A 14,724-nucleotide genomic window follows, 5' to 3' on the forward strand; every position below is an offset into this window, starting at 1 on the left:
TTGCCTCTGGTCCAAAACAGAAGAAAATCCTTAGGAGGGGCTTAGATAGATAGATAGATAGATAGATAGATAGATAGATAGATAGATAGATAGATAGATAGATAGATAGATAGATAGATAGATAGATAGATAGATAGATAGATAGATAGATAGATAGATATATAGATAGATAGATAGATAGATAGATAGATAGATAGATAGATAGATAGATAGATAGATAGATAGATAGATAGATAGATGGATGGATGGATGGATGGATGGATAGATGGATAGATGGATGGATGGATAGTATTTAAGTATGATAATTTGGTAGTTATGTCATATTTCCATCCATACATCCTGTATGGCTTTATGTACACCAGAATAGCCCAATGACCCTGTACAAGTGGGACAACTCACTAACCTGTCAGTCATCCCTGCGTTTGCTGAGGGGCCTGTTTGAACATCTCCATTTGAACAGGTGCCAACTCTCACACACGCCCACCCACTCCATCACAATTCCCTTACATGTAAACCCCAGTGGAGGGGTCAGTAAAGCAGCTACAGGTACTCAGGTCTATAAAAACGGACTCCAACACTCTAACCTTCACTGTAACCAGGTAGTGCACCTCGTCGCATTACAGGTAAGCAGCCATCATCCTTCCTCTTCATGTAGGCTATCTTTCTCTTTCTGACTCTCTTTTTCTTTCTTTTTTTATACTTTTTATTTAATGCATTTCAGCCAGGCCTGAACTTTGGTCAGGTCAGGCTGGCCCCACATCGGGCTACACAAACATACAACAGACTGTCAACCTTGACAACAACAACAACCACAAAAAGAAAAAGACAGACTCTGACTCTCTGACTCTCTTCCTTTTGAAATTGCCTCTGACGGCGAAGCTTCTGAATGATGCTGCGTGCCTCAGTAGCATGCAGCCCTATCTGATCTCTCCGTCTGTTTTCTTCTGGACAGGTCGTGTTGAAAAGATGAAGGCCGTCCATGTGATTTCCTTAACTCTGCTGTCTGTTCTGGCAGCCAGCGCTCAGGTCTTGAACCCTGGCAGATGCCCCAAGCCCGCTGTGCAGGAGAACTTTGATCTGACCAGGGTGAATACCGACCTCCTTCTTACTTGCCCGCTCTTGTTTTTACTAATTTATTATGTAGTATGTGTATACAGCATGAAGAACATGCAGTTTCAGAAAATGCCAAACCCAGCCTGTTATGATTACTACCATGATTGCATGCATTATATTGACTATAGGTTTTCAGTCTCCGTATGTGATATCCGGTATGCTTCTTCTGCAGTATCTTGGTAAGTGGTATGAGATCCAGAAGCTGCCAAACCTGTTCCAGCGGGGTGTGTGTGGCACCGCCACCTACACCCCGAAAGGCGTTGGAGTCGAAGCCCTCAACAGGGAGCTGCTGTAAGTAGCATATAGTGCAACACAGTCAGAGATACTAATGTCTACATTTTAGCTTTGAGGGTATATTGAGTATATTCACACATGTTTTTGAAAAGTGTGACTTAATTAGCAATAGCTAAAAATACATAGTGGTGGGATGCAGCTGTTTCCACAAGCTGCAAAAATGATTTGGGCCTTTATTAAAGCTGCAATACGCAATCATGTATGTAGTACATCATGCATTGCTATTTTAAAGTGAAGGGGCAAATGACTAAATAATGTGATTATTCATGTTGTTTTCTAAATCTCATCGTTTTACATCTCTTTCAGTGCTGATGGGACCGTTAATGCCGCCACTGGCTTTGCCAAGGTCGTAGATCCCTCTGAGCCTGCCAAGCTGGAGGTCTCCTTCTTTGAGTGTAAGCACATCTATCACAACCATATTAATTAATGGTTAGTTAATGCTTAATAATACGTACAGTAATAAGCATGAACTAACCATTAGTGCATGCTTATTACCCTTACCCTCACCATTAGCTAACTCTAAACTATTAAATAATGTATTAATTAATACCTTAGTTAACATGAACACCATTAGTTAATGATTACTACACACATTAGTTAACGGCTAATGAAAGGTTAATCAATGCTTATTAATCATCTGTAGAATCTTTACAGATAATGTAAAATATTTAAATGTAGAACTAATTTATGAGCATTTTCTACTTCTTCTGCACCAATCTTTATCCCCCCCCGCCCCAAAAAGATCCATGAACCTTGACGAGCATGTGCCCTCCTCTCCTACAGACCAGACCCCCGGGCCCTACTGGGTGCTGTCCACTGACTACGAAGGTCACTCCCTGGTTTACGGCTGCACCGACTTCGGCCTGTTCCGCAGTGAGTACACCTGGATCCTGAGCAGGCAGCCCAGCCTGTCTGAGGAGACCGTGGAGGAGCTGCACAGCATCCTGACCTCTGCCGGAGTCAACGTCAACAAGCTGGACGTCACCAACCACGACGAGGTCCTCTGCCGCCCCATGGACCAGTAAACACCCAGAGAGAGACTCCTGATTCAGCCTGCAGGCCCGCAACACACACCGCGTCTTGGATACATGACATGGCACACCATGGAGTAACATGGCACACCATGCAGTGACGTGGCACACCATGCAGTGACGTGGCACACCATGCAGTGACGTGGCACACCATGCAGCGTGGTGCATGTTTTAGGACGGCTTGTCCTGTCGATGTTATGCAAAGTCAATGCAATAAACCTGTAGGAAAAAATGCCACGTTGTCGTCTCTTTGGGCTCGGTGGTGTTAGCTGTTCTGAGCTATAAAGGCAAACAATGTTTTAAAGTCACAATGAAAAGGTTTAAAGACACTTGTTAGCTAGTTTTCGGGCACCTTAATATACTATTTGACAATGCAATGCTGCAGAGGCAGCAGTCCCGGTCCGGCTTAACTAGGCTTGCCTAGTCTTGTTGTTGTGTTTTTTTTTTACTCATTCTAAAAGATTTTGTGCCATTTTGTGGATTTTCCCTTGGATTCCAAACAGGTGTTTGATCAGCCCCCTTCAGCCTGGGAGCATCAGAGAGCAGGGCAAAGCAGAGATGAAGACGTTTTACTCAAGTGAGGAAGATTACCTGACTAGAAAATCCTTCAGATACTTCACACACAAACATTGTATTCCCTTTAGAGAACAACTTACTTCTAACATAGTAGATTGACTTGCTTAAAATCAAGGATAAAATGTTATTTGGTATTTGTGATAGAATTATTGTTTGTTGTTTGTTTGTTTGTTTGTTTTTTAACAGGTCACCATAAAACACATTCATTATGCCAATAGGTAGTCGTTTCTCTGAATGTAAGACAATCAGGATTTAAGGATTTCCTGTTATTTCAGGGATTTTGATCCTGAAGAATTCTTCTACTGTACCTGGATCTTGACAGTGAAGTGTTGTCACTCAGAGGGAAAGAAAACAGTCAATGCAGGTCATTGGGACAGCAGATTGTTAGTGTATTTATTACATTAGAAGACGGTCCGGGACCGAGTCCGCACTGACCGTTGGAATTTATAGCCCAGCCTGTTTCTTAAGGCTAAACCTGCTCTGATCCCCTCGCTTCGCGGTGACTGACTCTATAATGCTACGTGCAAGCAAGCCGGACAGAAATCCCCTTTAAAAAGCTTACACCTAGCAGATTCTTAAATTAGCGGTTTACAGCTCCTAATACTCTGTTCACTTAATTCCTTAGTCCTATATTAGTGGTATCTGCCTTTTTTCAGTAAAAATGATAATATATTGTGTGGACATACACAGACACTAGGGGAGTACAGGTATAACAGATGTTCTTCCCCTGTCTCTGTTTAATCATTTAATTTGTATTAGTATAACAAAACTGAGATACTGATCAAATACCAATATAATGCTGTGCTGTTGCTAATTAGTCCTCCTCAACTAAATACTATTAAAGGGACAGTTCACCCCAAAATCAAACATACATATTTTTCCTCTTATTTGTTATCATAGGCAGAGTTTGCAGGTAGGCAGGGGGGCTGAAATGTCTACATTATGTCTAGAATAGGTACATTAAAAACTCCTTGGGGACGTCCGCAGGCGACATTATTGTCTTTCAGAGGCTGTAGCGGGTACATTTTTAAAGCTCGAGTGAAGATACTGGGAACGAGGGGAAAAACTGGCATGGCCATTTTCAAAAGGGTCGCTTGACCTCTCACCTCAAGATATCTGAATGAGAATGGGTTCTATCTACCCCACAAGTCTCTCCTTTACAGACATGCTCACTTCATGCTAATCCTATGCAGTCTTTGACAAAAACCATGCCGATTTTTTGCATGCTGTATAAATGTGTTATTTTCGCCCATTCTAATTGAATATTTCTGCAATGCAGATTCTGCCTACTGGGGTCCCTAAACAGTCTTGGAATTGCATAATTCAGGTATGACTGGAAAGCTGAGACTCTTGTGGATGGAAAGAGCCCAATTGTGTGCATGAATGCATTGCATTATGTTCCATAGTGTATGTAGATCGACAGTAGTGTTTCTGTGTGTGTGTGTGTGTGTGTGTGTGTGTGTGCGTGTGTGTGTGTGTGTGTGTGTGTGTGTGTGTGCGTGCGTGTGCGTGTGTGTGTGTGTGTGTGTGTGTGTGTAATGTAAACAACACAGCAGTGTACTGACCCCTGCTTACTTAGCCCTCCAGGACTTCCATGGAGAGAGAGAAACACCAAACTGACACCCCTCCCCTTTCATGCCTTCTTGTCTGTCAATCGCCAATTGTGCATATACCTAGCTGTTAACTAATATCCTTTATCCCTCCTTAAGCATAAAATAAACATAGTTCAAGGAAGTACAGGCCATGCTGCTATAAGGAAGTGCAGGCCATGCTATAAGGAAGTGCAGGCCATGCTATAAGCGCAAACTGTCAGATTAAGAGGTCTGAGCGGATGATCTGGCCAACACATTTAGGAGGATTCCTACCAAATTACCACCAACTAGCATGTTTATGCCCTTGGCCCCCTAGGGAGCACAATGCCTCTGACTCAAACTAGACAAGTGAAGGAAAACAAAGACAATGACTGATTGCTGTCTGTGACCAGGGCCGTGCGGCGTCGGCCTGTGGCCATGATGCAGCAGTTAGGGGGGGCGGCCATTTTGCCATTGGAAACGGAAGCTAGGCATTTAGATGTCTTAACCACGGCCTAAAGTGCTAACAGGGGATTAGTGAGGTAAACGTTGAAAGAGGTTTAGTGCTCCATGCTTAGGCCCAGTGCTGCACCAGTAATTACACATGAGTTGCAAGGTGCAGCAGTTGGATGGCAGATCACAGTGATGTCAGGACAGGGAGGGCTTACCACAGGAGATAAGGCCAGCTAATGGAGATGAAATAAATCGGTATTTAAAAGGTCTTTTTTAGTTAAGGCAGTTAGCTGGCCCCAGACTGAGGTTGGACCAGTTGGCTGATCAGTGGGAGGCCGTTCAGTTTGTGGAGAGCCAGGTCGAGTGTTGTGTTTATTTTTTTCATCTGAATTGAGGAAAACCCAGTTGCAGACTCTGCTCACGAGTGGGAACTTGAAGGTGAGTCAACTAAAACTTCCTCTCTTCCTATTTCCCGCTGTCTTCTTCCTCTTCCACGTGTTTTGAGACTGGTTGATTTGTTCTTTTTACTTCTTCCTAAAAGTCACATTCACTCTCTGTTGGTATTCTTGTAAACACACAAAATCTAAATTGTATATTTTAGAGCGTTATCTGTAACAATAAATGGTATAAATATCTAATGATCCCTTATTATGTGGTTAGCCTGACCTGCATACTTAGCAGAACCACCTTGAAATCTGTGCAAATAACTAAATAAATTAGTCAAAATGTCATCGTTATGAAAAAAATGTATGATAACTTTCAGTGTGTAAACTGCAAGCAGTAAATTGTATAAATGGCTACTGATCGCTCAGCAAGTGAGTAATCTAAAGACTTATGCGATTACAGTATACAACCTTCAAATCTGTATAATAATTACCCTAGATTTTGAAAATAGCACAGATTGAAATGTAATGTAATGTAAAAGAAAATAGGCAACTGGAAACAATAATATCACAGCAATGATATGCTGCATCGGCCTTTGGCGCTTTTCAACTCTATTCTCTATTATGTTCTATTTATATAATATGTTATTTATATCTATCTAAATAGTCACCATGTTTTTTCAACAGTTTGTCAGTATGAGCTCATGACACAAACAAATCGTAAAGGCCCCATATCACGCTATTTTTTAACTGTATAACACATGTCTCATGGGTCTTTAAAACAAGTTTATGAATTATGTTGCCAAAAAAACCTCAAATCCAGCCTCTGTGGATTTTTGTAGGCTATGTGCTCTGTCTCTCCCCTCATTAACTATGCACTGTTTTGATAAGATAAGGTGATAAGATGATCTGTTGGGCTAGATCCATGCATCTTTGGTGCAGTTGATTGTTTTCTGTAATTTTTCCCATTGTACACAGCTATGCTAACAGACAACCAGGTTTGGTCTTCCACTTTCAGTTGTCGGGGTGGCGCTGTATAACTATAAATGAAATGAGGGTTACTTTGTGATGTCACAAAATCACAGAAGTAGAAATGGCTCGTTTGGAGGCACTTTTTCCTGACATGGCTGGTGTGGCTTTATCTGGGGGCCATATCTTAAGCAAGCAAGGAAATCTTGTTTACACAAGATGGGACCTTCAAATCGATACTCACTGCAGCTTCCCACTCATTTCAGGCTTAAGCATCCCATGAAATCTAATCTTCCTCACGCAACCCATGAAAGAACGCGTATAGTTTGAGCATGTGGGTGTGTGTATAGGGGATTAGTCTGGCTAGACAAATGCTTCTGTCTTGCCTGATATGACCTCCATCTAAGTCGTCAGCAATTTTTCCCTTTAATTCATTCTTATAATGAGATTAACCAGGCAACCAGCAAATCCCAGCAGTCCAATCCCTGGGTTTGATCACTGCGGCGCGGCCTCTGCTTGTCGAGGAAACATGACGAGACGCTTTCAACATTGCATTTTTCAGCATTCCCAAAATGCTGCTAGGGTTCTGTCACGTAGAAATGTCACCTTAAATTCTGTCCTGAAGAAGAAGCTTCACAGTTTTCAACATTTGAAAAGAGGCATCCAATAAACAAGAATTGTAGTGCGTCACTAAGGCTACTCTCACATGGTTCATAGTCCGATTTGACGTTATGTAATGTAATGTCATGTAATGTAATGTAATGTAGGGTAATGAGAGACTTAAAACAAAATAGAATCAGAGCTCTGTTTGCACGCTCTGGATATCCTCGTGAATGAAAGGTGTTCCTGGTTTGTGTTGACTTGTAGAGGTTTCATCACAGCTCAAGTTCAAACAGGCTCAACTCTTTGTGAAATCACTGCCTCGCTGTGCTCCTGTTTTAACAATTGACCATCTCCTTTTTAACATCCCCCTTTTTTTTTTGTCTAATGTGTCTCTGTTTAGCCTTGGTTATTTTATTTATTGTCTGTACTGGTACTGTATACTGTTGTCATACTGTCTGTCAACTTTTGTTACTGTAACTTTCTGTCTGGATGCTGGATGAACCAAGCTTTATGGAAACCAAAGTGATATGACTGATACAGTTTGCCAGTCAGCTCTCATCACTGGGAAGATATTTCAAGTTCACTAATCAGGCACAACAATTATATGTCTAACAAAAAAGAATATTCTATGCTTGAACAGGTCGCACTTGAAAATGAGATCCAGGTCTCAAGGTGATTCACCTGTATAAATAAAGGTTAAATAAAATAAAATAAAATAAAAACATTTTGACTAATACTGAGGTCTACTTCAAGAACTGTGGCGCTCTGTTTCTGCAGCGGCTTACAAATCAAACACGTTTGTTCTTGGTTTACCTGCTGTAATCTTCAAGATTTACTCAGGATAAACCTGCTCACTAAACCTGTGTGTTGCCCTTTGCATACACAAACAACCATATTAAAACAAGCAAAATAATCTTGCAACATTTTATTGAAGAGTGAGGCAGTCATTCCCAGTGGATTGTACGTCACCGCATTAACAAATTACGGCATAAATCTCAAAGCTTAGCGCCCACTTGGGAATTACGTGGGCATAAACATTTAAAGACCCTGGAAACCCACATTTCTGCCCCGTTTGCTGATGCGAGCCGTTCTGCCATTGGTCCAAAAGGAGAGAGAGAGGGACCTGGTGCATGTGTGATGCACCACACAGCTCCTAAACTCATTGCATTCCCACATTCATCCTCAAGGTGTTTTTAGGACATCCTGGGGGCTAAGGGTGGCTAATAGGCTTAGCACTTAGGGCGTATTGTCCGGGATGCTTACAGGCCAGGTTTGCTGAGGGTAAAACTCTAAACGTGAGGATTACCTCCAACACATCCCTTTAAAGTGCTGTATAGCCAGGACTTAGCTAATAGGATCCTGGGGGGGGGGGGGGGGGGGGCAGGGGCCTGGGAAGGTGGGGATGGGGGGAGGGCCATGCTGTCCGCAGGCCCGGTCAGCAGATGTAGCGGGACAGACTGCTGCTGGACTAACAGGCGGATTACAGCCCTCAGATTAGACAGGCTTGTGAGGGAACCTGAGGGACTGTGGTTAACTCACAGGGCAAATCTGATGCCTGGGGGGAGGGGGACAGGCCGCAGAGATAATGTGGCCTTGTCATTTTATACACAAGCGTACGCTGCACACTGCTACACACATGAATCAGGCAAAAAGGTTTTAAGCAGTATTCACTAAGATCATTAGGCTACAGTAAGACTCATTTTGGCTCATTATGGCCCAGCTCAGATTCAGGTTCTTCTATCCAAAAGCACGACACGCACTTGGCCCTGGATTAGCAGAGCTGGATTAGTGCGCTGTCGTTTACACTATCATATTTGGTAATGGGATTTCTGCAGTGTAGAAGGCTAATTGGAGGTGTCTGAATCGATTGTGCCCGTGTACACAAGCTGCTGGCTCGGCCAAGAACAATATGGCCACTTATAGGGGTTGTGTGTGTGTGTGTGTGTGTGTGTGTGTGTGTGTGTGTGTGTGTGTGTGTGTGTGTGTGTGTGTGTGTGTGTGTGTGTGTGTGTGGGTGTGTGTTAAAATGAAGCACTCTTTTGTGCACAAGTCAATCCCAAAACTTAACATGGAGCTTAATTCAAGACCAAATACATTAAAGGGGCATTGAATTGTCTTATGATTGTAATGTCAAGTTGATATTTGTCCTGTTTTTAATGTTTGCCTTTTTGTGATGTTGTAAATGGAGCTGCTGGGAAGCAATAAAATACTATGATATCGTATCGTTTGCGTGCGTGCGTGTGTGTGTGTGTGTGTGTGTGTGTGTGTGTGTGTGCGTGCGTGCGTGCGTGCGTGCGTGCGTGTGTGTGTGTGTGTGTGTGTGTGTGTGTGTGTGCACTGCACAAATTCCATATTGCCAGGTTACTCCCTTTTGTCATGTTAATGAACCAAGCTTTATGGAAACCAAAGTGATATGACTGATACAGTTTGCCAGTCAGCTCTCATCACTGGGAAGATATTTCAAGTTCACTAATCAGGCACAACAATTATATGTCTAACAAAAAAGAATATTCTATGCTGTTAAAAAAAAATTACATTTTCTTGGTAAAATAATAAAAGTCTTGAATTTTACTACTTTTACTACTTTGCAGTGGGATGACAATGTCGAGTGTGTGATGATTATATGTTCTTATAAGGGAAAATAATGCTTCTGAAGTTACTCTCTCTGGCACAATGCTATGAGCATCAATAACTCCTTAATGCATAGATCAGTGCTGCCCCCTAGTGGCACTCAAATGGAAATGACACTGCTGCTTCCACTGGTAGAATGAACTAAAGCTGATTTATACTCTAAAAGTGTGCTGATGTAGCAGTGTAGCTCAGCCTGAAGTGTGGTTATATATCATGATCATACCCGGCCACCCAAAATGTTACTGTTTTGTCGGCACACATTTTAAGTCAGCTAAAAACGGCAGTAATATTCCATAGTCAACAATTTTGTCTTTTAACTGTTTGACTTCCACAGCATTGTCATGACACCACGGGAACAACTGAGGAAGATGACGGCGCTGGGGGAGCAGGGGGCTTTGGATGAGAAGCACTGGTACCGTCTGGTCAACGCCATGTCGGCTGGAGGTGAGAGAGGGGTTAGGGCAGAGGAGACTGAGCATCACAAAAAACATGCATTTTAGAGCAATTAGGTCACAAAGGGGTGGGATTTCCTTGTAGTACAGCACAATGAATGTTTGAGAGTTTAGACCGCAAGAAGGAATATAGAATTAATTTACTTTTCTGTGATTGACAACTTTCCTGACAATATCTGAATTGTCTGAATGTGATACACCCCACCCATCTGGCTGTCCAGCCAGTTAAGTTAAGACACAGGTCTGACATGCATTGATATAGGTGAATGGTAGTGAAGCTATACTGGCTTCTCAGTAATCTTGGTGTGTTATTCTCACCCAGAGCTGAGGCAGAGGCAAGAGATGATGATGAGGAACCAGATGGCCATGGCTCCACAGATCCTGGCCCAAGGGCAGCAGAGGCAGTTTGAACCTCGCTTCATGGAGAGGTTTGTTCGTTTTTTGGTTCTTGGCAAACGATGTCGGTTATAGGGAAAGACTTGGCTGCTTACAACCCAACAGGCACATAGCACACATAAAACTTTCTGTTGAGAAAACACAGTCTTGTTACCTATACTTTGACATATATAATGTCATTCCTAAACCAAGATGTACGTATCTTAGGCATCAACTCTATAGCAGCCACTACAGATGCAAATAGCTGATCTTCTGTCTGTAGATGCCTTGAAAGTTCTAGTTGTTTTGGATTTCGATGAGATGATAAGACTGTTATCCCTTCTCTCCTTTGACTGACCTTCCATGCATTTTTCTACTTAGGGAGCTGGTCCAGCCAAATGAGATGGTCTCCTCGGAGGGCAGACAGATCCACCTGGGAGCTCACCTGGGTCCTCCGCATGCCAATGTCATGCCTGGGAGAGGCTTCCCTGCAGCCGGTGAGCACGGCTCTGAGAAAATATAAATGGTCTCAGGTTTCAGGGAGTGAGAATAATGTTATTAACACCCCCTGCCTCCTCTCTATTGCTCTCTCTCCTTCATCTCTGTAGGCTATGGCTTCATGCCCTCAGAGCCCATGGAAACAGTTGCCCGGCGACAGGAGCTCATTCACAAGCAGAATATAGCCAGGTATGTGGGCAGAATATCACACACACACACACACACACACACACACACACACACACACACACACACACACACACACACACACACACACACACACACATTCCACCTACACTTAAGCCACTGTTGCTCGACACGCCACTGAACAGAACTGAATATCTCAGAGACATTTCATACATGCCCAAACTATTCAGTTCCCTTTGATTTAACCAAGACCGGTATATGGTTCGTCTATCATCATTGTTGTGCAAATATGTCTAAGAAATGTTTGATCCCGTTCAGAATGGAGATGAACGCCATCCTGCATCAGAAGGAGCTGGAGAATGCCCATCAGAAGGGACTGATGGGAATGGACAATCCCATGGCGTACCCGCCCAACCCCATGGCGTTCAGAGGCCGCCAGCGCATGCCCGACGGCCACGACGTCTTCGTCCACCGCCCCACGCTGGACGAACTGCACTCCAACAGCATGCTCATGTCGGCCAGCCCCTACCCACCAATCAGCACGCTCCACAGAGAGAGGGGGCGCAGGGCGGGCAGAAGACCGACGACTCACAAGAGCGCAGAGAGCCATGTGGCCAGCCTGAAGGGCCAGGCGGAGGATAAAAGTGTAGAAGAGAGTCCAGGGGCCACTTCGGGGGAGGAGAAGGAGGCGGAGGCGAAGGGGGACATGGGAGAGGAGGGCGCCACCGGCAAGACGCATCATCATCAAACCAAAATGGACTCTGAGCTCGCCACGGGAGGCAGGAAGAGCTACAAAGACGGGGAGCAGGGCCTGCGCAAAGCCCGTGTCAACAACCAAGATGGCTGCTCAGATGTGGCCAACAGTGGTGCCAGTGACAAAGACATGTCCAGCCAATGCTCTGCGTTCCAGGACAAGTTCATGTATCCCTCCTCTGGCGGACCTCTCGGTGGCATGCCTTACATGTTCCCCGTTCCTGGAAATGGTCTCCTTCCACCCGGTGCGTTTGAAAAATAAATAAATCTAGAGATACAATCCGATGTTTGAAAATGTGACAGTGACACCATTCATTTAGCGGTTATTAATCTAGTATACTTCAGCACCAAAGAAATGTGAAAATGTGATTGTTTTTTGTTTTTGTTTCTCAGGCCCACCCAATCTCTTTCTCAATGGTGACGATGTGCCCAAGGACATAAGGAAGTGGACAGTGGATGATGTATACAACTTCATCAACGGTATACCCACCTGCTCAGAATACGCTCAGGTTGGTACTGGTCTTTGCGCATTTCTACTGCATTCTTTCTGCTGTTCTGTCTTGGGTGGTTGGCAGCAGTTGTGTTAAGGCGAGGTGATTTCACTCTGCAGACATTCAAGGAGCACATGATTGATGGGGAGACACTGCCCCTCCTCTCTGAAGAACATCTACTGGACACACTGGGGCTCAAGCTGGGACCCGCGCTCAAGATACGCTCACAGGTACGGACACACAGACGGACAGCTGGACATTTGCCTTTCCCGACATAAAAGAAGGAAATGTCAAGATCAACTGTTCACAACATATACATAACACTCCCAATCTTATACACAACAGAACCAATTCAAACAATAAGGGAATTCTGCGGCTTTAATTGTTCTATTCATCATGCATTGAGTCAGTTACTTACTTTTTGCTCTTATCTGCTGGATCAGTCATCTAAATCTGACAGAAAATAACTTGTTGAGAGGAATCGTGAAGTTGTTCTCTAAAATCATGCGCGGTGAACATAATCTCAGTCATATCTATGAGAAGAGAGTTACTAAGAACGCTCAGGATATTCTTCAGGACCCCCTGCACCCTCTCTCCTCTGAGGTTTGCCTTCTTCCCTCTGGGTGTAGGTATACAGGCTCTTGAAAGGCAGCAGTAGCAGATTTTGTCGCTTGTTTTTCCCAGAGGCAATGGTGCCATGTCATTGGTCCGACACCTCAATAGTCCGAAAAATGTCCCATTGGCCGACCCCCGGCCCGGCCGTTTTGCCGTGGAGATGGCCCAGCTGGTGGCCCAGCCCCAGCTGGACATGGAGCTTCCGTCCCTAACCTTGACCCATATCCAAACCCTATCTCCAACCAAGTGGCTGCCAGTGCCTAACCCCAACCAACAGTCGGCCACTGACCATCACCAAACCCCCAACCCCACTAGTTGAAAAAGAAGAAGAAACGGGTACACTTTTGGACTATTGGACTATGGAAACAGCCCACATTGCCATTATTATATTATAGATCGATATAAATTATATTGTGTGATACTGTGTTTTTGTCATGTTAGTTTGGTTATGTTGGAGAAGAAAAGCCAGCACTCTCAAAAATGTCCTTTTGTTAATTTAATTGAAGCAGATGGCAGGTACAAACGTTTCGACAGAAGTCTTCCTCAGTGTAGTGTTGGTACACTGAGGAAGACTTCTGTCGAAACGTTTGTACCTGCCATCTGCTTCAATTAAATTAACAAAAGGACATTTTTGAGAGTGCTGGCTTTTCTTCTCCTTCATAGACCATTTTGAGCCGTGCACCCACCAACTGTTTTTTGTGAGTGTGCTTGCTTTTCCCCTTTTTCATTGAGTTTGGTTATGTTCCCTTGTTGTTTTTGTGTATTCAAACTGCTTGCTGTGAAACAAATTGCCCCATTAGAGATACACGTGTATGACTCTCTTCACTCCTCCACAGGTGTCCCGGCGCCTGGGTAGCATGTTCTACATGATGAACCTGCCGCTCTCCGCTGCCACCTTGCAGAGCGCTTCTGAGAAGCCCGGAGACCGCTCGTCAGAGATGGGCTCGCCTGTCAACTGTAACAGTGAGGAGATGGTGGCCAGTCCAAGAGACCCTGACCTCCTCAAATCCACGGAGCACCTTCACGAGGCAGAAAACAACTCCCCTCCCTCTGCCAGCAGCGAGACAGCCTGACCAGTGCTAATACGAGCTGTATCATGTGGAGGGATCATGCTAACACACACAAGCCCAATCTGTAATTGCAGTATGGCGCTCACCGTTGAAATGCTGTTGCCCCACTCGTGATATTGTTTACATAATGATGCATTGGATTGAGGATGCTTTTTTCACTATTTATTGCCTGGGTTAAGGGTTCACCCTAGGCCTAGTGCAGCTAAACATGAGTTAAACTTTGACATGTATTTTGTAGTGTATTTGTAATGCTTGAGAACAATGGAGTGAAACTGATATGGATTCTGAATTATGATGGGCTCAGAATGTGCTAATGAATCTTCTCTATTTACAGGCTGAAGTCTCAGAGAACATAGGCTACGCTACTCAGAATTTAAATGCCTACTAAATTCCAGATTGTAGCTTTAAGCCCAGTTTGGGTGAACTTGAACTATCCCTTTCAGCTGCTCTCATTTCTCTAGAATACATAATGCACAAATAATGCAAGTTTCATCCGCATATAAAATATTTTTGTAAAGTGTTTGCGATTTGGGTGTTTTGATACCTTTTCACCATTTGAAGATGAACAACTGGTTATGTACGTGTGTTGAATGATGTGGATCTGTGGATTGTAAATAAAGTATTTTTTTTCTACGTAGGAAATGTATTTCTGTCTTCCTGCCACGTTGAGTGTCAAATTGTCAGAGCGACGCGCACATG

The 14,724-nt window shown here is 43.8% G+C and overlaps 2 protein-coding genes across 2 annotated transcripts; both read left to right on the forward strand.

Annotated features, from left to right (window-relative positions):
- Positions 1-966: 966 nt before the first annotated feature.
- apoda.2 (apolipoprotein Da, duplicate 2) lies at positions 967-2,432 on the forward strand (the record flags this gene model as incomplete). Its single annotated transcript, XM_083654086.1, has 4 exons — positions 967-1,086; positions 1,286-1,404; positions 1,714-1,802; positions 2,191-2,432. 4 exons carry the CDS (start codon positions 967-969, stop codon positions 2,430-2,432), a joined length of 570 nt encoding a protein of 189 aa, XP_083510212.1.
- A 7,533-nt stretch (positions 2,433-9,965) lies between these two features.
- Positions 9,966-14,028, forward strand: samd7 (sterile alpha motif domain containing 7; the record flags this gene model as incomplete). Its single annotated transcript, XM_083653715.1, has 8 exons — positions 9,966-10,068; positions 10,399-10,504; positions 10,833-10,948; positions 11,060-11,138; positions 11,415-12,094; positions 12,243-12,358; positions 12,460-12,570; positions 13,792-14,028. The coding sequence occupies 8 exons, from the start codon at positions 9,966-9,968 to the stop codon at positions 14,026-14,028; spliced, it is 1,548 nt and encodes a 515-aa protein (XP_083509841.1).
- Between the last annotated feature and the right edge of the window lie 696 nt (positions 14,029-14,724).

Source organism: Poromitra crassiceps, assembly GCF_964638095.1.
Source record: "Poromitra crassiceps genome assembly, chromosome: 17".
NCBI lineage: Eukaryota > Metazoa > Chordata > Actinopteri > Beryciformes > Melamphaidae > Poromitra > Poromitra crassiceps.